The sequence below is a fragment of the Mesoplodon mirus genome (assembly GCF_964341445.2).
Source record: "Mesoplodon mirus genome assembly, chromosome: 19".
Classification (NCBI taxonomy): Eukaryota; Metazoa; Chordata; class Mammalia; order Artiodactyla; family Ziphiidae; genus Mesoplodon; species Mesoplodon mirus.
In genome coordinates this window covers 17,944,939-17,969,926 of record NC_138995.1, presented here as the reverse complement: position 1 = coordinate 17,969,926, position 24,988 = coordinate 17,944,939, and the positions used below count along the sequence as shown (strand labels likewise).

At 40.4% G+C, this 24,988-nt stretch overlaps 1 protein-coding gene across 2 annotated transcripts in view; it reads left to right on the top strand.

Moving 5' to 3' along the window:
- Positions 1-24,988, top strand: part of UTP4 (UTP4 small subunit processome component) — a 32,012-nt gene that overhangs the window by 1,119 nt on the left and 5,905 nt on the right. For both annotated transcript variants that reach the window (XM_082607001.1, XM_082607000.1), the window contains exons 2-13: positions 274-434; positions 3,026-3,217; positions 7,134-7,218; positions 8,862-8,951; positions 11,939-12,150; positions 17,492-17,663; positions 17,775-17,866; positions 19,457-19,553; positions 20,333-20,397; positions 21,533-21,655; positions 22,077-22,233; positions 24,104-24,210. In XM_082607001.1, coding sequence (XP_082463127.1) covers positions 276-434; positions 3,026-3,217; positions 7,134-7,218; positions 8,862-8,951; positions 11,939-12,150; positions 17,492-17,663; positions 17,775-17,866; positions 19,457-19,553; positions 20,333-20,397; positions 21,533-21,655; positions 22,077-22,233; positions 24,104-24,210 — 1,551 coding nt within the window. In that variant the 5' untranslated portion in view covers positions 274-275. The remainder of the gene's footprint in view (positions 1-273; positions 435-3,025; positions 3,218-7,133; positions 7,219-8,861; positions 8,952-11,938; positions 12,151-17,491; positions 17,664-17,774; positions 17,867-19,456; positions 19,554-20,332; positions 20,398-21,532; positions 21,656-22,076; positions 22,234-24,103; positions 24,211-24,988) is intronic.

Sequence of the window (24,988 nt, the reverse complement as noted above, 5' to 3'; positions counted from 1 at the left end):
AATTTAGAAATGAACCTCCGTCGGACTTCCCTGGCGGTCCAGTGGTTAAGAAGCGGCACTTCCAATGCAGGGGGCTCGGGTTCCATCCCTGGTTGGGGAACTAAGACCCCACATTCTGCCCGGCGTGGCCCCCTACAAAAAAAAAAAAGTGAAAAAAAAAGAAATGAACCTCGATGAGATATAGTTGGAGTCTTCCACCTAGAATAGTGGTAGTAAGAAACATGAGGTGTGACATACTGCTGTTTAACAATGATTCTTTTCTTGCCCCCCTAGGAATGGGTGAATTTAAGGTCCATCGAGTACGTTTCTTTAATTATGTTCCATCAGGGATCCGCTGTGTGGCTTACAATAACCAGTCAAACAGATTGGCTGTCTCACGAACAGATGGCACTGTGGAAATTTATAATTTGTCAGCAAACTACTTTCAGGAGAAAGTAAGTCATTTGGGAGCCTGATTTGGTGTTTTTGATGTTAATTTTTTTCTGAAGTTCAATTCTGCCAAATCTATGTTTTTTGTATTCAAAGAGATCAAAAGAAAGTAACTGTCCCCCACTCTCTCCGGAGTTGTTTAGAACCACATAACAAATATGCAACCTCTTGTCTGAACGATGCGCTTAGAGTTTTGTTCTGTGTGATGTTGGTTAGAAAGATCCTACCTAGGAATTGTGGTGCTCACTGTCATTTGGAAACTAAGGTTTGCTAGATCTGTTGGGCAACAATAAGAAGGGAAATTGTCAAGACCACTGCTTCATATCAGTCTCTGCACCATTGTAACTTTGGTAAAGTGGCATTTCCTGCTATAAGTGTCAGCACCCATTTCATTGTCAATTCAGAAAAAATGATGAGACATTTTAATATCAAACATTTTGGTGATGTGATATCAGGAAGATGGATTCCTAAGTTCATCTGTCTGAGAGAAGGTAGATTTATATGCCTTATATTTGGAAATAAAGATTTTAAATTAGGTAAAGTACCATTTGGGTGTATGCAAAGGGCTGTTACAGCAGCATATTTTTCAAAGGCAGTGATTACTGATTTCAAGTGCAACAAAATAATTCAGTTCACATTTACTGAGTGCCTTACATGCCCTAGGCACCATGATATAGATGAATAGAAGGAAAAATGAATGAATGCAGTGCCCAGCAGCTTAGTACTTGGAATTTAGGCACTCTGTAAATGTTTCTAAATGACTGAGTGGCAAGTATTAGGCATTAAGATGAATGTCAGAGGACCTACCTTCAAGGAGTTCAAAATCCAGTGCGGGAAAGACGAGTATACAGTTTCCAAACAGTGTGGCAAATTTTATGATAGACCTAAGCAGAGGCATAGAATCTTAGTGGAGAGGTGCCTTCTCTGATGAGGTGGGTTTAGGATTCCTGGAAAGAGCTGACTTACTGAGCTGATCCCTGAAGCTCTAATAGGAGTTAAGAAATTGCTGGTTACCACAAATGAGTCACATTCCATAGAATGAAAAACGTGCTGTGGTACATGCTTGTTGCATCCTGTGATTTTTTTTTTTTTTTTTTTTTTTTTCGGTATGCGGCCTCTCACTGTTGTGGCCTCTCCTGTTGTGGAGCACAGGCTCCGGATGCGCAGGCTCAGTGGCCATGGCTCACAGGCCCAGCCGCTCCGCGGCATGTGGGATCTTCCCGGACCGGGGCACGAACCCGTGTCCCCTGCATTGGCAGGCGGACTCGCAATCACTGTGCCACCAGGGAAGCCCGCATCCTGTGATTTTTCTTGTCATTTATGATAATTGTAATTTTATAATAGTTCATATGTATTTGTTTAATGTCTTCTTCCTTGCTGAACTTCAAATTTTATGAAAACAAGGACCTTGTCAGTGATATTCATGGCTGTATTCCCAACATTTAGCAAGTGCCTAGTACAAAGACACTGCTTAGTTAATACATGTTGAATGAATAAGTCAACTCGTCTTTACCTAGTACCTCTTATTTTCCTCTCCCATCTGTTGTTTTTTTTTTTTTTTTTTGAACAATTAATTCAGTCTAGTCTTCCACTTTCTCCATGTTCCCTTCCCTTCTATTGAAGATTGCTTAGCTCTGGTGATCACTCTCAGAACAAGAAAACATTGTATCTCTGAGAGTGAAGAGTAGTGCCTAGGAGTAAGGAGACCCACATTGTCTTCATGTCGTTGACTTTGGCCCTTTGGGCAAGCCACTTAATTAATGAATATTTTGCCTTTTCAAGTTCAGATAGGAAAAATTATACCTCCTCATTCCCTTTTTTATCAAGCAGATATAAGAATAAAATTCCTAAAAAAAAAGAATAAAATTCCTGGGCTTCCCTGGTGGCGCAGTGGTTGAGAGTCCGCCTGCCGATGCAGGGGACATGGGTTCATGCCCCGGTCCGGGAAGATCCCACATGCCGCGGAGTGGCTGGGCCCGTGAGCCATGGCCGCTGAGCCTGCGTGTCCGGAGCCTGTGCTCCGCAATGGGAGAGGCCAGAGCAGTGAGAAGCCCGCGTACTGCAAAAAAAAAAAAAAAAAAGAATAAAATTCCTTGATAGTATGAATGCTTTTTGAGTGCTAAGAAAACACTTAGAAATCTGAGACTTGATGAAAAGCTGGAGTGAGCTGCCTTTGTTTATTTTAATTTTTTAAACAGCTTTTAATTGGTGAAATTGACACAATAAGCAACACGTATTCAAAGTGTATGTATTGGTAACTTTTGACATGTGTACACCTTTTGAAATCAATCAAGGTAATTGCGATGATTTTTAAAAATTAGATACATCAGATACAAACTGGATTGTCTGAAACTTTATTGTCTGAAAAGGTTTTGCAGAATAAGTCCTAGTAAAAGAAACAAAACCAATTGTATAAGTAACTAAAATGTGAACCTGAAAAAAATGAAAATAGCAGTAACATGATCTTCAGATAGTGTAAAACCCACACTAGTTATTTCTAGAGAGGCATTTTGATTTTCACCTTTTTGCGTGTAACCACTCAGTGCTAGTAGCTGATGAATTCGTGGTGGGTTGAAAAGTTATGGTGTTTCTGTAGTTTTTCCCAGGTCATGAGTCTCGGGCTACAGAAGCTCTGTGCTGGGCAAATGGACAGCGACTGTTTAGTGCTGGACTCAATGGAGAGATTATTGAGTATGATTTGCAGGCGTTAAACATCAAGTATGCTATGGATGCCTTTGGAGGACCCATTTGGAGCATGGCTGCCAGCCCCAATGGCTCTCAACTTTTGGTCAGTAAGCAACTATTGGTAATTCAAACCAAGATTTCTCTTGTGCCCACTTAAACTTGCTTCCCTATGTTCATAGGAAGGTGAAATTGTATTATAGCATGTAGCAACTCCAGTCTGAGCTGGATTCCAGCAACCAAGCAAGCAATTGTATTTGGATTCCAATACAAGATACAAGATTGGGGTTCTTATTGGGGATTTAAAAATCTCTTGTCCTTTGGCACTCTTTCTGCTGCTACTTTGGACCTCGTTGATTCATTTATGAAACCAGAGGTTTCAGTTTGGTTTAGAATTTCCCAAACTGTGTTCTTTGGAATTGGGAGATGTAGAAACTGTTTTTTGTTTTGTTGTACCTTGTGTTTTACGGTAAATTTTGTTTCAGAAATACGGCGTAATAAATCCTCCTGTAGATTCACAACACAAGTTAGTATATCAAAACTTCTGATAGGTCCTTCTACAAGTCAACTTGTGGAACCATGTTTTTCCAGTGTTTCTCAAAAAAATTTTGAGCACAGACTTAAGACTTACCCCCCGAGAGAGCAGACAGCAGGAGCGAGAAGAACTACAACCTGCAGCCTGTGGAACAAAAACCACATTCACAGAAAGAGGCAAGATGAAAAGGCAGAGGGCTATGTCCCAGATGAAGCAACAAGATAAAACCCAAGAAAAACAACTAAATGAAGTGGAGATAGGCAACCTTCCAGAAAAAGAATTCAAAATAATGATAGTGAAGATGATCCAGGACCTCGGAAAAAGAATGGAGGCAAAGATCGAGAAGATGCAAGAAATGTTTAACAAAGACCTAGAAGAATTAAAGAACAAACAAACAGAGATGAACAATACAATAACTGAAATGAAAACTACACTAGAAGGAATCAATAGCAGAATAACTGAGGCAGAAGAACGGATAAGTGACCTGGAAGACAGAATGGTGGAATTCACTGCTGCGGAACAGAATAAAGAAAAAAGAATGAAAAGAAATGAAGACAGCCTAAGAGACCTCTGGGACAACATTAAACGCAAAAACATTCGCATTATAGGGGTCCCAGAAGGAGAAGAGAGAAAGGACCAGAGAAAATATTTGAAGAGATTATAGTCAAAAACTTCCCTAACATGGGAAAGGAAATACCCACCCAAGTCCAGGAAGCGCAGAGTCCCATACAGGATAAACCGAAGGAGAAACACGCTGAGACACATAGTAATTAAATTTGCCAAAATTAAAGACAAAGAAAAATTATTAAAAGCAGCAAGGGAAAAACGATAAATAACATACAAGGGAACTCCCATAAGGTTAACAGCTGATTTCTCAGCAGAAACTCTACAAGCCAGAAGGGAGTGGCATGATATACTTAAAGTTATGAAAGGGAAGAACCTACAAGCAAGATTACTCTACCTGGCAAGGATCTCAATCAGATTCAATGGAGAAATCAAAAACTTTACAGACAAGCAAAAGCTAAGAAAATTCAGCACCACCAAACCAGCTCTACAACAAACGCTAAAGGAACTTCTCTAAGTGGGAAACACAGAGAAGAAAAGGACCTACAAAAACAAACCCAAAACAATTAAGAAAATGGTCATAGGAACATACATATCGATAATTACCTTCAACGTGAATGGATTAAATGCTCCAACCAAAAGACACAGGCTTGCTGAATGGATACAAAAACAAGACCCATATATATGCTGTCTACAAGAGACCCACTTCAGACCTAGGGACACATTCAGACTGAAAATGAGGGGATGGAAAAAGATATTCCATGCAAATGGAAATCAAAAGAAAGCCAGAGTAGCAATACTCATATCAGATAAAATAGACCTTAAAATAAAGAATGTTACAAGAGACAAGGAAGGACACTACATAATGATCAAGGGATCAATCCAAGAAGAAGATATAACAATTATAAATATATATGCACCCAACATAGGAGTATCTCAATACATAAGGCAACTGCTAACAGCTATAAAAGACAGTAACACAATAATAGTGGGGGACTTTAACACCTCACTTACACCAATGGACAGATCATCCAAAATGAAAATAAATAAGGAAACACAAGCTTTAAATGACACAATAGACCAGATAGATTTCATTGATATTTATAGGACATTCCATCCAAAAACAGCAGATTACACTTTCTTTTCAAGTGCACACGGAACATTCTCCAGGATAGATCACATCTTGGGTCACAGATCAAGCCTCAGTAAATTTAAGAAACTTGAAATCATATCAAGCATCTTTTCTGACCACAACGCTATGAGATGAGAAATGAATTACAGGGAAAAAGACATAAAAAACACAGACACATGGAGGCTAAACAATACGTTACTAAATAACCAAGAGATCACTGAAGAAATCAAAGAGGAAATCAAAAAATACCTAGATACAAATGACAATGAAAACACAGCGATCCAAAACCTATGGGATGCAGCAAAAGCAGTTCTAAGAGGGAAGTTTATAGCTATACAATCCTACCTCAAGAAACAAGAAAAATCTCAAATAATCTAACCTTACACCTAAAGGAACTAGAGAAAGAAGAACAAACAAAACCCAAAGTTAGCAGAAGGAAAGAAATCATAAAGATGAGAGCAGAAATAAATGAAATAGAAACAAAGAAAACAATAGCAAAGATAACTAAAACTAAAAGCTGGTTCTTTGAGAAGATAAACAAAATTGATAAACCATTAGCCAGACTCATCAAGAAAAAGAGGGAGAGAACTCAAATCAATAAAATTAGAAATGAAAAAGAAGTTAAAACAGACACCGCAGAAATACAAAGCATCCTAAGAGACTACTACACGCAACTCTATGCCAATAAAATGGACAACCTGGAAGAAATGGACAAATTCTTAGAAAGGTATAATCTCCAAGACTGAACCAGGAAGAAATACAAAATATGAACAGACCAAACACAAGTAATGAAATTGAAACTGTGATTAAAAATCTTCCAACGAACAAAAGTCCAGGACCAGATGGCTTCACAGGTGAATTCTATCAGACATTTAGAGAAGAGCTAACACCCATCCTTCTCAAACTCTTCCAAAATATTGCAGAGGAAGGAACACTCCCAAACTCATTCTTTGAGGCCACCATCACCCTGATAACCAAAACCAGACAAAGATACTACAAAAAAAGAAAATTACAGACCGATATCACTGATGAATATAGACGCAAAAATCCTCAACAAAATACTAGGAAACAGAATCCAACAACACATTAAAAGGATCATACACCATGATCAAGTGGGATTTATCCCAGGGATGCAAGGATTCTTCCATATACGCAAATCAATCAATGTGATACACCATATTAACAAATTAAAGCAGAAAAATGATGATATGATCATCTTAATAGATGCAGAAAGAGCTTTTGACAAAGTTCAACACCCATTTGTGATAAAAACTCTCCAGAAAGTGGGCATAGAGGGAACCTACCTCAACATAATAAAGGCCATATACGACAAACCCACAGCAGACATCATTCTCAATGGTGAAAAACTGAAAGCATTTCCTCTAAGATCAGGAACAAGACAAGGATGTCCACTCTTGCCACTATTATTCAACATAGTTTTGCAAGTCCTAGCCTCGGCAATCAGAGAAGAAAAAGAAATAAAAGGAACAAATTGGAAAAGAAGAAGTAAAACTGTCACAGTTTGCAGATGACATGATACTATACATAGAGAATCCTAAAGATGCCACCAGAAAATTGGGCCACTAATTGGACTGCTTTCTGGCTAGGACACTGAAGACTGCCAGGAACACACTACCAGTTTCTTGCTACCAGTACTTTTTCCCTCTCACAAACTATTTTCTCTTTCAGAACAAGTTGTTAGCTTGAAGGAGGAAATGTATATATTTGTAAATATATATATTTAGTTCTACAAAATGCTTTCTTTATTTTCTACCCCCTTTTCCATAATAGGTTGGCTGTGAAGATGGATCTGTGAAACTATTTCAGATCACCCCAGACAAAATCCAGTTTGAAAGAAATTTTGATCGTCAGAAAAGTAAGGGTTATTTGTGGTGAGGCAGTGAGTAGTCTTAACAAGAAGTTATATTTCTGTGCCACTGGGGATGGGATATTTCCCCATGGGTCCAGGTAATATCTTATCTATATGCTAACTTTCTGTGAGTGCAGCGTATGTGCTCGATGCTATTCTTAGCTCAGGTCTGCTCCGTTGTGTAGCATAGCCGTGATTGCCTGGTTAAGTAATAATACAGGAAACTAGCAATCCAAAGTAGGAAAGCGAGTGTTTCTGTGTAAATCAGTTTGTTAGTTCTCACTTATTTTTGTGAAGTTTTAACAAACGTGCATAAAGTCTCAAAACTCGGATTTTTCTTTAGGAGCTGTGGTTCTCAGTTCTGCTAGTACTTTCAAGTTGATTGGGGGAATTTTATAAACAATTTCCCCTGTTCCACCTGGACTGACTGACACTGACATCCAGAACAGAGGCTGGCAAACCATTTCTGTGAAGACACCAGCTAGTAAATATTGTAGGCTTTGCAGGCCACATAGTCTCTGCCAACTCTTGTCATTATAGCACCACAGTTGCCCTAGATAATACTTAACAAATGCTCACGGTTGTGCTCTGGTAAAACTTCATTTACAAAAACAGGTGGTGACCCCAATCTGGCCTTTGGGCCAGAGTTTGCTGACTCCTTTTCTATTATCCACTTTTTTTTTTTTTTAACATCTTTATTGGAGTATAATTGCTTTACAATGATGTGTTAGTTTCTGTTTCATAACAAAGCGAATCAGCTATACATATACATATATCCCCATATTATCTCCTCCCTCTTGCGTCTCCCTCCCACCCTCCCTATCCCGCCCTGACTCCTTTTCTAGAGAGTAGTGTCTGATGTGTTCTCTGTATCCAATAGTAATATTTATCCTCTGCTAATCAGATCCCTGTATTGTTTTTAATGTCTCCTAGGTGTTCTTTTTTTAATTACAAAGGTGATATAATGCTTGGTAAAAATTTCATGCATTTAGCCAAGTGTGAAAGAGAAAGTACGTGTCTCATTTCACTCTCTAGACAACATTTTGGAACTAATCTAGACTTTTTTGTATATTCAGATAGACAAATACATTCACAGGAGTGCTTGCACTTGTTTTTCAGCTTATTTTTTCATTCGATGTATCACAGACGTCTTTCTGTGTCGGTCATGCCAGTCTGCATGGCATTTCATTTCCTGGTGTCCCATAATTTATTCAACCAAACCCCTATTGATGGATACTAATTCTGTTTTTACTACCATAGCCAGTACTGTAATGAACATTCTTATGCACACTTGGGCATTCCTGTAAATATTTCTTTTTTGTTAAATTCCCACTGCAACTACCATGCCAAATTTGCACATTTAAATTTTGGTAGGTTACTTACCAGATCACCTTCAAAAGGTTGTGCTTATCTACACTCCCATCAACCATTTATCCATTATTAAAAGTAAGTATCAAATATGTCATCATGGGTCCCAGGGCAAAGTTGTCTCTCACCTGTTACAGAACAGTCCTTCGCAAGAGTGCAGTAGATGAACTTTAAGACTATAGAACGCTAGCCCTGTAGATCTTTGTGGAAGGAGAACTCAGTTACCCTTTGCTGTATATTTATGCGTATGTCACTTTCTCTTTTGTTGTACAACTCCCAAGGTCGAATCCTGAGCCTCAGCTGGCATCCCACTGGTACCCACATTGCAGCTGGCTCCGTAGACTACATTAGTGTGTTTGATGTCAAATCAGGTGACTGTTTTTCTCAGTTCATTGGGGGTGTGGGTCTTGTTTGTCAGAGTCACATTTCTGGGTTTCTAAAAGCTTGTGACCGTATGCTTTCATGAACCTTCTGAGATGTCACCATGAATCTCACTTCTTTCTTGGATTACTACTGCTGCTTTTAGGGGAATCTTGGTTCTTCAATGGAATACAGTATTTTTCATCATAAGAATTCACACTAAAATTTGCCCTCAACCAGTGAGACATTTACTATGAGCAATCAGTAGAATACCTATTTATATATACCAGTTCTTTGTAAAAGTGGGTGTCTGTATTTGAGGAACGTAAGATCTTGGTAACATAGTTGGTGAGACTTGAGATCAGAAAGATAGAGAACAACGTGCTTCCTCTGTCCTTGGCCTAGAGAGTTGGCTGATGGATTCCTTCAGTGAGGAGACTGACTTCAACTTGTTAGGTGGCTGTGTCTGTACTCCCCGCTAAGATGAGAGGAAACACAGGGCAGGCATGTCACCTTTTTCTTTTTCCTTAGTGCTTGAGCAAGTTTTTTATTATCAGTTATATATGCTTATAGTCAAAGAATTCCTTAAGGCTTGTTACAAAAAAGCAGGAGTCCCCCTATATCCCTTCTCCCACTCCTCAAAGGCAGCCACCTGCAACTCTTAGCTAATTCTTTTGGTATTTATCTTTATGCTATACATAGTATGCTTAAAATGCTTTATTTTATTTTTTTCAGTTTTAGCCCATTATTTATTGACTTCCACTATTTAACCCTCTTTCTCTGCCCTTTGCCACATGTAGCAATATTTCCTCCTGATCCTCCCAGTATGGTTATGTTCTAACTTTGTTCAGATTAGCAGTTGATGTTTTTATTCTTAGACTATATAGATACAACTTGTATAGTAAATTTCTTTTCCTTTCCTGTATGCTTTTTGTTAATGCTGAGTGTCCGTCTCTGTCCCTCTCTCTCGTGTGTGTGTGTGTGTGTGTGTGTGTGTGTGTGTGTGTGTGATTGATATATATATATATATATATATATATATATATATATATACACATACATCACTAATTCATCTCCACATTCTTCCAGTTGTATGATTTAGGTTCAGCTACATCTGGGGTTTTTTTCTGGTTTTTTTTGTTTGTTTGTTTTGGTTTCTTTTGGCCACACTACGCAGCTTGCGGGATCTTAGTTCCCCCACCAGGAATTGAACCTGGGCCCCTGCAGTGAAAGCGCCAAGTCCTAACCACTGGATCGCCAGGGAATTCCCACATCTGGTTTGCTTTCTATCACTTTTATCTCCTTGAAGGATTCTCTCCCAGAGCCTTCTGCCCTGCTCCAGCTTAGTGGAGCCAGTTTCTGGGCCTACTGCACAACTCTGAGATCTTGAACTCTGGTTTTTCAACCATTCTGGAGATCCCCTTTGCTTTTTTCTCCAGTAGAGTTCCCTGTTGCCAAGTCATTCACTTTCTTAGTTTATCACTTTGTTTGATGGATCCTGAGAAAGGGTTTCTGGGAAAGAATTCTAGGTTGGAAATTATTTTTCCTTAGAATTTTGAAGCCGTGGTTCCACTGTCGTCCAGCTTCTAGTATTGTTATGGACACTGATGCCTTTCTGAGAGTAGATCCTTTATGTAGGTTTTTGTGGTTGGTTTTTCCTGGGAGCTTTTAAGATCTTCCCTTTATCTTTACTGTTCTGAAATGTAATAATTATGTTTCTTGTTGTGTGGATCTGTTAACATCAATTTTATTGGACAACTTGGTAGGTTCCTTTAATCCAGAAACCCATGTTTTTCATTTCTGAGGAAAATTCTTACAATTATTTTGTCAAGGAGTTTCTCTCCATTTTCTCCTTTCTGGAATTTTATTACTGGAATGTTGGCTCTTCTAATTTTCTTTCTTGCGTTTTTTCTTTTCCCCCCTTGTTATTTTTCATCTCTAACTTCTTACTCTGCTTCCTGGGAGAGTTTGTCATTTTTATCTTTCAGTCCTTTTATCGAGGTTCTCATTTCTGCCATTCATTTCCAGAGTTCTTTTTTGTTTCCTGAATGTTCTTTTTTACAGCATTCTTTTTTTGTTTCATTATACAGTATACTAACTCTTCTCCAAGACTATTCATAGTAATATTTGTGAAGTGTTCTTCACCCTGGCTTTTTCCCACCTTGTTGTTTATTTTTTTCTGGTCGTATGTCGGGCCTCTGCCTTTCATATTGAGGCTTTCCTCCCGTGTCTAGAGGTTCCTCTCATCACCACACGAGTGGTGCTGACCACATCTGAGCTTCATTGAGGAATGGTCTGGCTGGACTGTTAGTTTGGGGATGCTCTCAAGACAGGCTCTTTAGATCTCTTCTCTTACGCTGGTCATATTTCTCAGAGATGTTTTTTCTTCTCCTGCCTGGTGATAACAAGTCCAGCCATCAGCATTCTAAGAAGAAAGCTGGTGTTCTCAATACAGATTATATCATTTCACTTAATCTGTGTTCCATGCGTCACCTCTGTTTCCAGACTATCTGGAGTCACCAGTTGCTGAGTCTTCCGAGGATTCCATGGTATAAATCAGGTGGTTTCTTGGCTTTTCCTACTGCTGATTTGGGACTTAGTTTTAGGGCTCTACTAAGTCGGTTACTACTCCGTGTCTGCTTTCCAGTTCCCCAAATTTTGGCCCTATTGTCTTCTCTCCCTTTCTCAGGGGGATTTGGAAGGGAGCAGAGTGTAATGTGTGTGTGCAGTTGGCTGCTTTTCAGTGAAGCCTCAAATGTCTCGTTTCCATTTCACGTCTCCACCAAAAATTCCTTTTGTCTGCACCCCCCCACCGCTGCCCTCCTTCTTCAGGGAACCATTTTGGTGTTCCAAAACTGAGTTCACCATAACCACTATTTACTGGCGCTCTGTGGTCTGTGCTCAGGCAGCTGACTTACAAGATGCCTACCACAGGCAGCTTCTGAAGACTGAGGCGAAATAAGTGCCATTCACATGTGGGCTTTGCTTTCTTTTTCAGGGAGCGCTATTCATAAGATGCTCGTGGATAGGCAGTATATGGGTGTGTCTAAGCGGAAGTGTATCATATGGGGCGTGGCCTTCCTGTCCGATGGCACCGTCATAAGTGTGGACTCTGCTGGGAAGGTGCAGTTCTGGGACTCAGCTACAGGGACCCTTGTAAAGAATCATCTCATCGCAAATGCTGACGTGCAGTCCATTGCCATATCTGATGTGAGTATAGTCCCTGTTTGAGCAGTTCCTGTACAACCTGGGGCATGAGTAGAGCAGGCCATGTCAGTGGTGTGCCACAGACACTGTTCCCTAATCCTGAATGTTGTAGTGGAGGAAGATTGAGTTTAGGACAATGCATCTGAAAACCCACACAATTTTCCTGAACACTTATTCTCCAACAGTTAGTTAGAGAATATTCTCTAAACGATTAGTTAGCAGAGAGGTTTTCTTCAGACACTCCCTGTCCCCAGTTAACCCCGTCTGATTGTAGATAGGGCACAAGTATTCTAGAAGAGTCTTGAGAAGTGCTATTTCCTCTCTCTGCCTGACTGTTCTGCTTCCTATCTTGGAACATTAGAAGGTAATTTTATAGTGATTTCGACACTACTGATTTTTCTCCTATTTGTATAGGAGTTAAAGCAGATTTGTATTGAACATGTGTGCCTCTTGCCATCTTGTAACATGAATTCTTAATCAGAAACCTTTGGATATTTTAGCAGTGAGGCACAGGAAGTGATTTTGAGTTTTTTTTTTTTTAATGTTTATTGGAGTATAGTTGATTTACAATGTTGTGTTAGTTTCTGCTGTACAACAAAGTGAATCAGTTGTACATACACATATGTCCATTCTTTTTTAGATTCTTTTCCCATATAAGTCATTACAGAGTATTGAGTAGAGCTCCCTATGCTATACACTGGGTCTTTACTAGTTATCTGTTTTATATATAGTAGTGTGTCTACGTCAATCCCAGTCTCCCAATTTATCATCCCCACCCCCGCTTCTCTCCCACCCCGTAACCATGAATTTGTTTTCTACATCTGCGATTTTGTTTCTGTTTTGTAAATAAGTTAATCTGTACCATTTTTTTAGATTCCACATGTAAGCGATATTATATGATATTTGTCTCTCTGAGCTTTGAGGTTTGTTGACTAGATCTTTTATCTTTACGTAATTAGTTTGAGTGTTATTTTCTTACTTAAGTGTGTCTAGTATAGAGATCACTCCTGCTTGCTTTTCTTGCCTGTAAAATGTTCCTATCCCATTCCACAGTTTTTCCATGAGAACAATTTGTTAGTGCTAAAGCCCTATAAAACATGTAGATGTCACATATAAACTATAATAGAAGTCAAGGTTTAAGTGAGTGGGAGGAATTCTCCTTTTTTTTTTTTTTTTTTTTTTTTTTTTTTTTTTTTGCTGTACGCGGGCCTCTCACTGCTGTGGCCTCTCCCGTTGCGGAGCACAGGCTCCGGACACACAGGCTCCGCGGCCATGGCTCGCGGGCCCAGCCGCTCCGCGGCATGTGGGATCTTCCGGGATCGGGGCACGAACCCGTGTCCCCTGCATCGGCAGGCGGACTCTCAACCACTGCGCCACCAGGGAAGCCCAATTCTCCTTTTAAAATAGAGTTTTGGGGCTTCCCTGGTGGCACAGTGGTTGAGAGTCCACCTGCCGATGCAGGGGACACGGGTTTGTGCCCCGGTCTGGGAAGATCCCACATGCCGCAGAGCGGCTAGGCCCGTGAGCCATGGACGCTGAGCCTTCGCGTCCAGAGTCTGTGCTCCGCAACGGGAGAGGCCACAACAGTGAGAGGCCTGCATAACACAAAAATAAATAAATAAATAAATAAAATAGAGTTTTGATCCAAAATGGTTGTAATTATTAGACAGTAAGACTTAATTATTAAATTTAGTACTATTTAAAGTATAATTATTTAAGGATTATGCACCTGTTCAAAGACCAAAGAAGATGTATATTTATTGCTGTGGAACCATTTCTAGGATATATTGGTAAGGGGAAAAAGCAGAACAGTATTACAGTGTATAATATAGTGTATAATAAGGAAAGGTAGAGATTTATATATTAGATATTTATATATGAGATATTCTAGGACTTCCCTGGCGGTCCAATGGTTAAGACTCAGCGCTTCCATTGCAGGGGACTTGGGTTCAGTCCCTGGTCAGGGAACTAAGATCCTGCATGCTGCATGGCATGGCTAAAAAAAAAGAGAAAAGAAAAGAAACATATTCTATGTGTATACAGTTTTGCTAGTATATACATAGAATATCTCTGGAAATATTGAAAATGCAAATAATGACAGTTTCTGGAAGAAAGTTTTTTGGGGGTAGGTGGAAGACAGGTATAACTTGTACTGTGTACCACTTTATACTGTCTGATCTTCTACCTTGTGCCTATATTACTCTATTGCATTAAGTCTTAGATACAAATGATTGTAACATGTCATAATTTTGTTATCATGGGAAAGAAGAAGTACTTTTATTAAACTATGACAGAGTGGTTTTTTAAATGTAAAATTCATATTTTATAAGCACATAATATAAGCTTTTATAATATAAACTGACACAATGCTTTTTTAAACATAAAATTTATATTTTACTTATTGAAGAGCTTCTTGAGACTTAAACCAAAGTTTTTTGTTATATCACTCTTACGCATATATAAAAAGGAAAGTATGTGTGAAATAAAATGATTAGGGTATTCCTAGAACTTGCTCACGTTCAGAGTTGAACTCTGAATCACTTGAACTCAGTTATTGGGGTCCATGTTTCTCACACATGCCTCCCAGCCATCCAAGTGTTGGTAGAAGATGCTCCAATATAGTCCCAAGATCTTCTTGTAGGCTTTTGACAACTGTTCTGCAAGTTGTTTTTGTTTTGTTTTGTTTTATTATTATTTGGCTGCATCGGGTCTTAATTGCTGCGTGTGGGATCTTCATCATGGCCTGCGGGATCTTTCCTTGAGGCGCATGGGATCTTTCCTTGCGGCACACAGGCTCTTCATTGTGGCATGCAGCCTTCTCTAGTTGCGGTGCGGGCTTCTCTCTAGCTGTGGCGCGTGGGCTCTGTTGCCCCACGGCATGTGAGATCTTGGTCCCCCAGCCAGGGATCAAACCGCATCCCCTGCATTGGAAGGTGGATTCGTAACCACTGGACCACGAGGGAAATCCGTACTCTGCAAGTTTTGATGTTCATTCTTTATCTGAAGATGTCACATAACACAGGTTGACAGATTTTTGATATTTTGATCTCAGAGATGTTAAGATGTGGGAAAATGTGTGCCTGAGAAGCAAGGGATTGTGGTACTTTTTTTTTTTTTTTTTTCAGTTGAAACATGCAATTGTACAAATTCCAGTCCTCAAAAAGGCTTATCACAAACTCTGGAGTTGGGCAGACTTGGGTTTGAATCCCAGTCATACCACTTAATAGCTACATGTCTTCCTTGGGCAAGTTGCTTCTTTCTAAGTCTCAGTTTCTTCCTCTGTGAGAACAAGGAGGTTAGTAATACAGGCTGCATGGCGTCTGAGGAAAGATTAAATGGGTTGTGCTTGTAAAGTGCTAAGTAGAGTGTCTGGCACAGCGAGTGTGCTATTGCCATTTTCACATCTCTTTTGACACCAGTCCTAATTTCGAGGCTTTTCTCCATACTCTCTTGCCAGAACAGATGGTTTATATTTAGATTTCTTTTCAGTGGTTTCTCATTGACTAAAGAGTGAATTGTGGCAAACACCCAGTCCTTTGATCTTCTTAGAGGCTTTTCACCTCCATCAAGTAGGCAAGTACTGATTCCTGCAGGGAGTTGTAGGGAACATTTGCCTTCATTTAGAGGTCAGTCCTGAGATATTTTGTTCCGTGTGAAGCAGCCACTCTTTGATTAAGTTAGTGTGTGTGTGTGCGCGCGCGCGCGCGTGCGTGCACTTGCGCCCCCCCAGGTCTGTTTTTCCCTTGCTTCATTCCTGTTGCACCCCTAGAGAGCCCTTTTCTTTTGTTTGCTTTTCTGTTATTTTATGATTCCACCTCAGGGAAAGAGAATGTGGAGTGAGAGGCCTCCCTTCCCAGTTCTTCTCTGTAGGTAGTACTTTGAGCAAACAGCCACTTGAACTGTTTAGTGGAGGTGATGGAGAGAGCGTGTGAATTCCTAAGCAGCTCAGTATTTCCACTTTTGCCTTAGGCTAATGGTTTTCAAATAGTAGTATCCTTAGAGGAGGTGAGGGAGAGGCCTGTGCCCGGAGCAAAGGCTCTGGCGGCACATACACGTCTGTAAACTGACAGACAGGTAAACTCTTGAAGTTCCAGTTTCCTTATCTGTGTAAAGGGCTATTAAATGATGATTGGGGGGAAAAAGGGTAAAATCATAACTCATCCAAACATGAAATGGAAGTATGTCAGAGATTTTCTGTAACTCATTAACTAATGAGGGAACCAGTAAGTTACAAGCAATTCTAAGGGAGAAATCAAAGAACACAGTTATGTAAGGCCATCAGGAATGCTGAAATGATTTACAAATTGTTGCAGGACTCAGTGTCCACAGGACAATCATCAGCTGCATTCTACCAAGCAAAATTCTTTTGCATCTCTATGCAAGAGAATCTTTTGCATCACTCTCAGTTTTTTTACAATTTATGGAGTTGTAAAGTAGCTCTAGGACAATCAAAGGGCTCACCAGACAAGGACACCAGTACTTGTTATGCTCATTTCAGTCTTTTATAGTTTCTCCTGATAGGACAGATGATACTTAACCTTGCAGGTTATTGAAGGATTAGAGATGCTATGACATACAACGTTTCTAGCACAGTCAGTGTGTAGTTGATGGCAGCTACATGCTCACGTGTGTTCAGACATCTCACTTTTCTTGACTGGCTCACCTACTCTTTACACTGTTTGATTGGTTAACTACTGATCCAGGTTTCTGATTTTTCTCACTACCCTATCAAGCCTCCTGTTTTGTTTTCTTACTCAAAGTTATGTGCATTTTTAAAAACAAGTTAAAATGAAAATGGTTTTGAGATATAGAGGAATTTTAAAAGGTAGTTGTAGACACAGCAAGACCTTTTAAAACTGACAGAAATCCTCGTGCTCAACATGCTGACAAGAGAGAGCCTTAAACTGGGGACCAGGGAACCTGAATCTTTGTGATATTGATCAGGCCACTTCCCCTCCTCAGCCCACCCTTTCTTCGTCTCTAAAAAGAGGACAGTGAATTTTAGGGTTTTCTAAGCTTCAGTCTTTTGACTGCCAGTTTTGCGACCCCTCCCCTTTCCCCAATATTGTTGCTATTCTAATGGGGTCTGGTTTGCGTTATATGAAAGCACACTAACAGTTTGAAGTACTTACTGTTAATTTTGTCAGTAGGGGGCGCTTTGTTACCTATGCGCGAACTTGCTCCCCTAATGGAATTGTTAGCTTCTGGAGGAAAAAGACCCCTGCAACCAATTCTGGGCATAGGTTTTCCCCCTAAGCTGCCCAGACAGAAAACCTCGGGGAATGTTTTTCAAACTGGGCCCTGTTTTGCTCAAATGTACCTCCCTAATGATTTACTTTCTCAGCAAGAAGACAGTTTCGTGGTGGGCACAGCCGAGGGGACAGTGTTCCATTTTCAGCTGGTCTCTGTGACTTCCAACAGCAGTGAGAAGCAGTGGGTGCGGACAAAGCCATTTCAGCATCACACTCACGACGTGCGAGCTGTGGCCCACAGCCCCATAGCACTGATATCTGGAGGTGGGTTTCAGTCTTGGCCGGGGCTGCTTCATTACTCTGTCCAGCTGTGGTTATTTTCATGTGGGACTTTTTCTAATTCCGATATTTTTTCTCCTCTCCCTCCCGCTCCAGGCACAGACACCCACTTAGTCATTCGTCCTCTCATGGAGAAGGTGGAGGTAAAGAATTATGATGCTGCTCTCCGAAAAATCACTTTTCCCCATGTAAGTATCATCCTCTAATGCCCACCATGCCCTCATCTCTCGGTCTGCCTGTCCCATAAGACAGCACAGCTCACTCTTCTTTGGCAGATCTGTTGGCCTTCTGTAGTTACCTTCTTTCTTCCTTCTCTTTCTAAGGCAAGCCTCTGGCAAAGATAGTTACAGGGGCCAAGAGATTTAAAGCAGCATTCCTAGTTCAGTTTCTGGGGAAATCATTCCCTTTTCCCAGTAGCTGTGGTTTATGGGGATTTTGTTTGTTTGTTTTTAATTTTTTAAAATAAATTTATTTATTTTTGGCTGCATGGGGTCTTCGTTGCTGCACACAGGCTTTCCCTAGTTGTGGCGAGCAGGGACTACTCTTTGTTGCGGTGCGCGGGCTTCTTATTGTGGCGGCTTCTCTTGTCGCAGAGCACGGGCTCCAGGTGCGCGGGCTTCAGTAGTTGTGGCACGCAGGCTCAGTAGTTGTGGCTCATGGGCTCTAGAGCACAGGCTCAGTAGTTGTGGCGCATGGGCTTAGTTGCTCCGTGGCATGCTCCTGGGATCTTCCCAGACCAGGGCTCGAACCTGTGTCCCCTGCATTGGCAGGCAGATTCTCAATCACTGTACCACCACGGAAGTCTAAGCCTGGACTTTTTATTATTCTGGGTGGGAGCAGGAGAATCCAGGCTTCCAGTGTTCCTTTCTAGGTAAATCAGTCATCTTTCCAGGCTAGAAACTCTTCTTCCCACTACCTACTTCTACATTCCATTCAACCAGTAAACCTTACTGAGTCTACCTCCTCGTTCTCTCTTGAATCTAGCCCTTTCTCTTTGTCTACACTGCCATTAACCTAGTTTGGGTCAGTGTCTTTTCTCCTCTGGATTTCTTTACAGTAGTTTGTTAACAGTCTCCTTTTATTTAGATTTGTGTCATTCCAGCCTGTTCTCCATTGATCCGTTCAAAAAGCAACTTTGTTCATCCCTCCATGCTTAAATGCCTTTGTTGGTCCTTGTTGTCCTCAGCGTAAAGACCTAATTCCTTAGCATGGCTTATGAAACCTGTCTTGATCCGGAGAAGACAGCCTCTTCCCTCACCTCTGTTCTCATGCACTTGCAGTATCCCCACCCCCATCTGCACTCAGTCTGGCAGTTCTGAAAGACTCCTTTTTATTCCCTCTAACGCTCTCTTCCCTTTGAGCTATTTCCTGTGCCATCCCTCTGCTTGGAACGTCCTGCCCTACCTTCTTTGCCTGAGTACTCTTTACCAGTGAGCCTCATCTGGGCTCCTGTCTTTACTGCCATGAGGCCTTTCTACTTTTTTTCATTACATACTGTGCTTAGCCGTGTTAAAATTCTTTGCACACTTAACGTAATTGCCTGTTTAATTTTATGTCAACCCTTTAAACTATAAGCTTGAGAGCAGTAGCTAGGTTTTTATTTACCACTATGTTTTTAGATCCTAGGACAGTGCCTGGCGAATGGTAGTACTTAGGAAATATTTATCAAGTTAATGGATTTTAACGGTAAAAAATGTTCTGAGGTGTTGCTGCTGTATCCAGTACTGAGGCAATAGATGACTCCGGCTTGTTTATGTCTTTTTGATTCTTGGATACAGCGACGTCTCGTTTCCTGTGCAAAAAAGAAGCAGCTTCTCCTCTTCCAGTTTGCTCATCACTTGGAACTTTGGCGACTGGGATCCACAGTTGCAACAGGTAAGATGGGAGAAAGTTTTTTTCCAATAAGAAAACTGGAGATAGAAGCCAGAAATGGCAATTGAAATTCTGCTTGTGGAAAAATGGAAGTAGGTTTGTCTGTGTCCTTTTGAACTTACGGTTTCCCACCCACTACATAGAGCAGAGGCGTTCCTCAGAGTGTTAAAATTATTAGCAGGACACTGGATCATCAGTGGAAAGTTTCCAGTTCGGTCTGGTGCACTGCAGGATATAGTGGCGCTGAGGGTAGTGGAATCAAAGTTCTCCCTGGCTAGACTGGGATCAAAACAGGCTGTTGAAAAATGACAGGTTTTAATGTGGGGTCGTGACAGGCCTGCATGAAAAAGAAGGTTGTGCAGATCTTACCAGGGTGACAGCCTCATGGCCTTAAGTATGACATACCTGTTTGGGTCCTGTTGTTTTATAGTAGGTTAGAGGCTTTTGCTTTAGGCTCCAAAATGAACAAATGAAGTTGAAGTCGAGGCCACACAAACTTCACTTCCATCCACCTGCATGCCTGGCTGTGGGAGGCGGCTTCAGAGAAATAGGGGTGTGCCCTAGGCCGTATCCAGGGCACCCAAGTAGAAGCTAAGAAAGTGCTCGCTGCTTTCCTCTTCGTATACTTACCCCCAGCAAACTGTAAGCTTACTACGTCAGACGTTTTTCTGATTTCCCAGTGGTAGAGATTTCTTTCTACCCAGGAATGACTCTTCAGAAGAAAAAATGTATGAATAACCTTTCTTTGGGAAGAAAAATGTCAGAGGTATTTCTTGTTCCAGGAAAGAATGGGGATACCCTTCCACTCTCTAAAAATGCAGATCACTTACTTCACCTCAAGACAAAGGTAAAGAAATTTAACTGTGTGTTCAGACTCTGAAATCCAGAACATTTTTCTCATTCTGAATTTTGAGGGTTTCTTCGTTGACATCATAAACTGTTTCAAATCTGAAGTTATTTGAATGAAGTACTATGTCAAAAGAGCTGGGTTTCCTATGATTGTAAGTCAGGCATTCAGAATTTATTGGATGAATGAATACAAGAAATTCGTTTTTCTTCTTTTGGTATTATTATGAAAATAACATGCATTGTTTTTAAAAATTCAAATAATGCAAAAGAGTATGCAATGAAAAATGAACCTCATTCTTACCCCCACCCCGCCAGAGATGATCATTGACAGTGGTTTCTTATATATTCTTTCAGAAAAAATTTTCACCCATGCGTGCATGTGTATACATCCTTTCTTTCTAGAATATCGGGACTATGCTATACAAACAACTTTGTCTTCCTTTTTAAAAATCTTTATTTTAATTGCACAAATAATTTGTGAATACAGTCTTACTATGAAGAATTCAAACAATATCAATAATTTATATCCTTGCCCAGCTCTTTAATACTAGTCCCCTCTCCTGCAATAATTACTGTTAATTGATTAGCTGTATACCCTTCTAGATCTTTTTCTGTGTGTGAGAATACTTACGTGTGTATACATATGTACTTACATACACTCAGATGTTTTTTGAGTTTTTTGAATTACATAAATGTTACACTAAACTTTTCCGGTGTTAGGCAAATTTTTTCACTTAATATTTCTTACAGGTCTTTAAAGCAGGTTGTCATTGACCAAAACAGAAAATCAGTCCCCAAGTCACTGAGCCTCCAAAGCTTCACTGCATTAAATGCCTCCTTGCTCAGGTTTCTAAAGTTAGGGTTCATTATGAAGCTACCCATGAAGTATGCGAAGGGCTGAGATAAACTCATAGTATTCAGAGACCTCTGTTCTGGGTTTTGGAAATCAAAGCCACACCACTTAGATGTTCTACCTTTGAAATAATCATAGTGACACATAGTGTATGAGTGTCAGGATTATGCGTTGGTATTTGTGGATACATTCAGAGTGGCAGTAGCTTGAGGATTCATGCTATAGTGAACCTTGTCTGAAGTTTTACTTGACTATTCATCCTGCTTCCTAATGTTACCAGGGTCCTGAGAACATTATCTGCAGCTGTATCTCCCCATGTGGAAGTTGGATAGCCTATTCTACAGCTTCTCGGTTTTTTCTCTATCGTTTGAATTATGAACATGACAACATAAACCTCCAAAGGGTATGTGATTACCCCAAGCCTGGTTGAATAAGAAGAAACCTTATAAGTGGTTGATTTTTCTGTGAAGTGGAAACGTCCTGGATATGAATCCTTGTTCCGTGAAAAGCTATTTTGAGAAACCTGTTATAAAACAGTCTATTATTGCCATTTAAAATTATGTTTTTGGAGAATAGGGAAATGCCAGAAAGTGGCAGTAAAGGTTAGGCTTTTGAGGAGATGACAAAGGGGGTGGATAGGTTACAGTAGGCACGTCTGTGTTCCAGGCCCTTGGTTGAGTGGCTTCCTTGGAGACAGGAAGCATTCATATGATTTAAGCCTGACTGTGATTATTTTTGATGGGCTCTGGGTCTAACTTCTCTCTCTCTCTCTCTCTCTCTCTCTCTCTCTCTCTCTCTGATTTTTTGTTACTGGTTCCCCCAAGGTTTCCAAAATGCCAGCGTTCCTTCGCTCTGCCCTTCAGATTTTGTTTTCTGAGGATTCAACGAAGCTCTTTGTGGCATCAAATCAAGGGTCTGTGCATGTCATTCGGCTGCTGGAGGGAAGCTTCAAGCACCTGCATACTTTTCAGCCTCAGTCAGGTGAGAAGTTGGTAGTTGGCCATGGGAGAGAGCTGTCAGTCTCGATGTTTCTTTTTTTCCATTTAAACCTCAATTGTTGGGGGTTCACTAATGCTCTTCTCTGCCCTGCAAAAATTACACATTCACTCACATGTTTGCGATTTAAAGTAGAAGGAGAGACCTGGCAAGTGAAAACGCTCGATGAAATCTGAAGTGTTGCTCACACCTACTCTTTTCTCACTGGGTTTTTGATTCCTTATTTGGGGCCAGAGAAGTTTTATCACCCTTCTTGGAGTTTTGTTAGCAGAGCAAGAAGAAAGTTAAAATCATCTGTAATTCTGACACCCAGAAATAACTACCATTATTATTTTATATATTTCCAGTAGGTGCTGGTTATGTAGGTATCTTATGGACATGTTAATCTTTTTGGTTGTTTGTTTTTATAATGATGAGCTTATACATACAGTTTCATTACCTGTCCTAATGCTTATGACCACTTTTCCATATGTTTTGAGAACATGAGTATGCATGAATGAGTGACTGTGTATAGATAACAACTGGTGAGATAACTACTAAGGACTTAGTACCCAATACTTCCCACGGGCCTTTTTCCTTCTCCCTTTTTCTGGCTTGTAGTGACTTCACTGTTATTTAGACTTCATCAGCCTGGAAAATCAACTTAAACTCTCACTGTTCATAAGCTGCCCCAGAAGCAAACAGGAAAAGAAACATACAAATTAGAAGTCAGATGAAGTAAACTGACAGTATTTATTGAGTACCTGTATATGGTTTTAACACTTAGATTCTTTACCTTGCATTTAGCACTCCTTTAAAATTGGGCTCTGCATTATGTATATAACTTTATTTCTTCCTCCTATCTCATCTCACTTCCCCCTCTAGTCAGGCTGGTTTCTTCACAGCCCTCAAACCTGTATATTCCTGTCCTTGTCACTTAGGTCACACTGTTCTCCATCCTTTTCTACCCACCTCGCTCATCCTTTAGCATCTGGTTTATGTCTAGTTATAAAGCTTTTTCATTGTTTGGGGCTGTTACATGCAACACTTACTTTGGCATATAGCATTACTTCTGATTTTTATCCCACATGGGTCTTCATGATGCCAGATTGGTTTAAAATTCTTTAATGACAAAGATGGCTCATATGTGCCCATGCTCCCTTAGTGCTAAATATACAGCTAGTAAATTAAAGATATGTCTCGGGACTTCCCTGGTGGTGCAGTGGTTAAGAATCCGCCTGCCAATGCAGAGGACACAGGTTCGATCCCTGGTCCAGGAAGATCCCACATGCCGCGGAGCAACTAAGCCCGTGCACCACAACTACTGAGCCTGCACTCCAGAGCCTGCAAGCCACAACTACTGAAGCCCGCTCACCTAGAGCCCATGCTCCACAACACTAGAAGCCACTGCAATAAGAAGCCCGCGCACCGCAATGAAGAGTAGCCCCTGCTCGCCACAACTAGAGAAAGCCCGTGCACAGCAACCAAGACCCAACACAGCCAAAAAAAAAAGATATGCCTCAAGCCTATTTGCTGTTTGTAACTTTGTTTAAAAAACACCTGATAGGAAAGGAGTTTGAAACAATTAAGGTATAGATTTTGGTGGCAGCTCTTACCCTGATTCTCTGTTCTCATGGTAGTTCTGAGCAAGTGCTGCTTTCTGGTTTATCTCTCTGGCTCCTCTTTCCATGAAGGATGGCTAATTAAAATAGTAGACAGAGTAGCATCTAGAACTTATCTGCAAAACTATCTAGAAATTGTCCTATGAGTAATTTAAAACCAAGGCTCTTACTGGCTTTCGCCATCATTTTTAGGGCAGGACTGGCTGACTGTGGACACTGAATTCAGAGGCTTAACTACGGTTTTGTTCTCACAGGGACAGTGGAGTCCATGTGTCTTTTGGCAGTCAGTCCAGATGGAAATTGGCTAGCTGCATCAGGTACCAGTGCTGGAGCCCATGTGTACAACGTGAAACAACTAAAGGTGAGCATGAGGTTTAGTAGCAGAAAACAGGAGGAAGTTAGCTCTGCATTATAAGACTTAAGGCTAAAGCACATTGATATGACCCAGAAAATTGCTGGACTTCTTTTTAACCAAAAATTTTTCCTGTTTTACTTGTTTGGAACCCAAAAGCTATAATCTAACATTAAAATCAGTCAGTGGGAACAGTGAAATCACTAATGCACAGAAATTTGAAATTAAGGATTTATGAGTAATGAATCCAGATTATGTCTGTATTTTGAGGAGGAAAATTCTGATTTACCCAGATGAATAGATGCAGATAGTAACAATTTCCTTTAATAGTTTGCCTTATAATCTCAAGGTATTTTAAAATTAAACAAAACTAGTAATAGCAGGAAAACATTTTTCACTAATTAGTGATGATATTGCCATTCACAGATTGAATCACTAATGTTCCCTTACAAGTTGTCATCGTCATATAAAAGTCAGATAAGAACTACAAAAAACTTACAATAAGCATTAAAAGTTTAGAGAACGATATCAAACTGCAGCATTTAATGGGTTTGCCTGTTACTGCATGACTTAATCTTTACTGCACTGTGGCAAAAGCATGTACTGCTCTTTGAGCCTTGCCTGGCATTTAAAGGTGTTCCTGTGTACTAGTGCACATGCCTTGTGATTGAACATAAATTTCCATGCCTAGGCACTTATTTCTTTTAAATCCAGTGTAGAGCTGTAGATTCCCTGTTCAATGACATGTTTATGAGCAATTCATACAAATGTAGAGACAGCGGGGAGA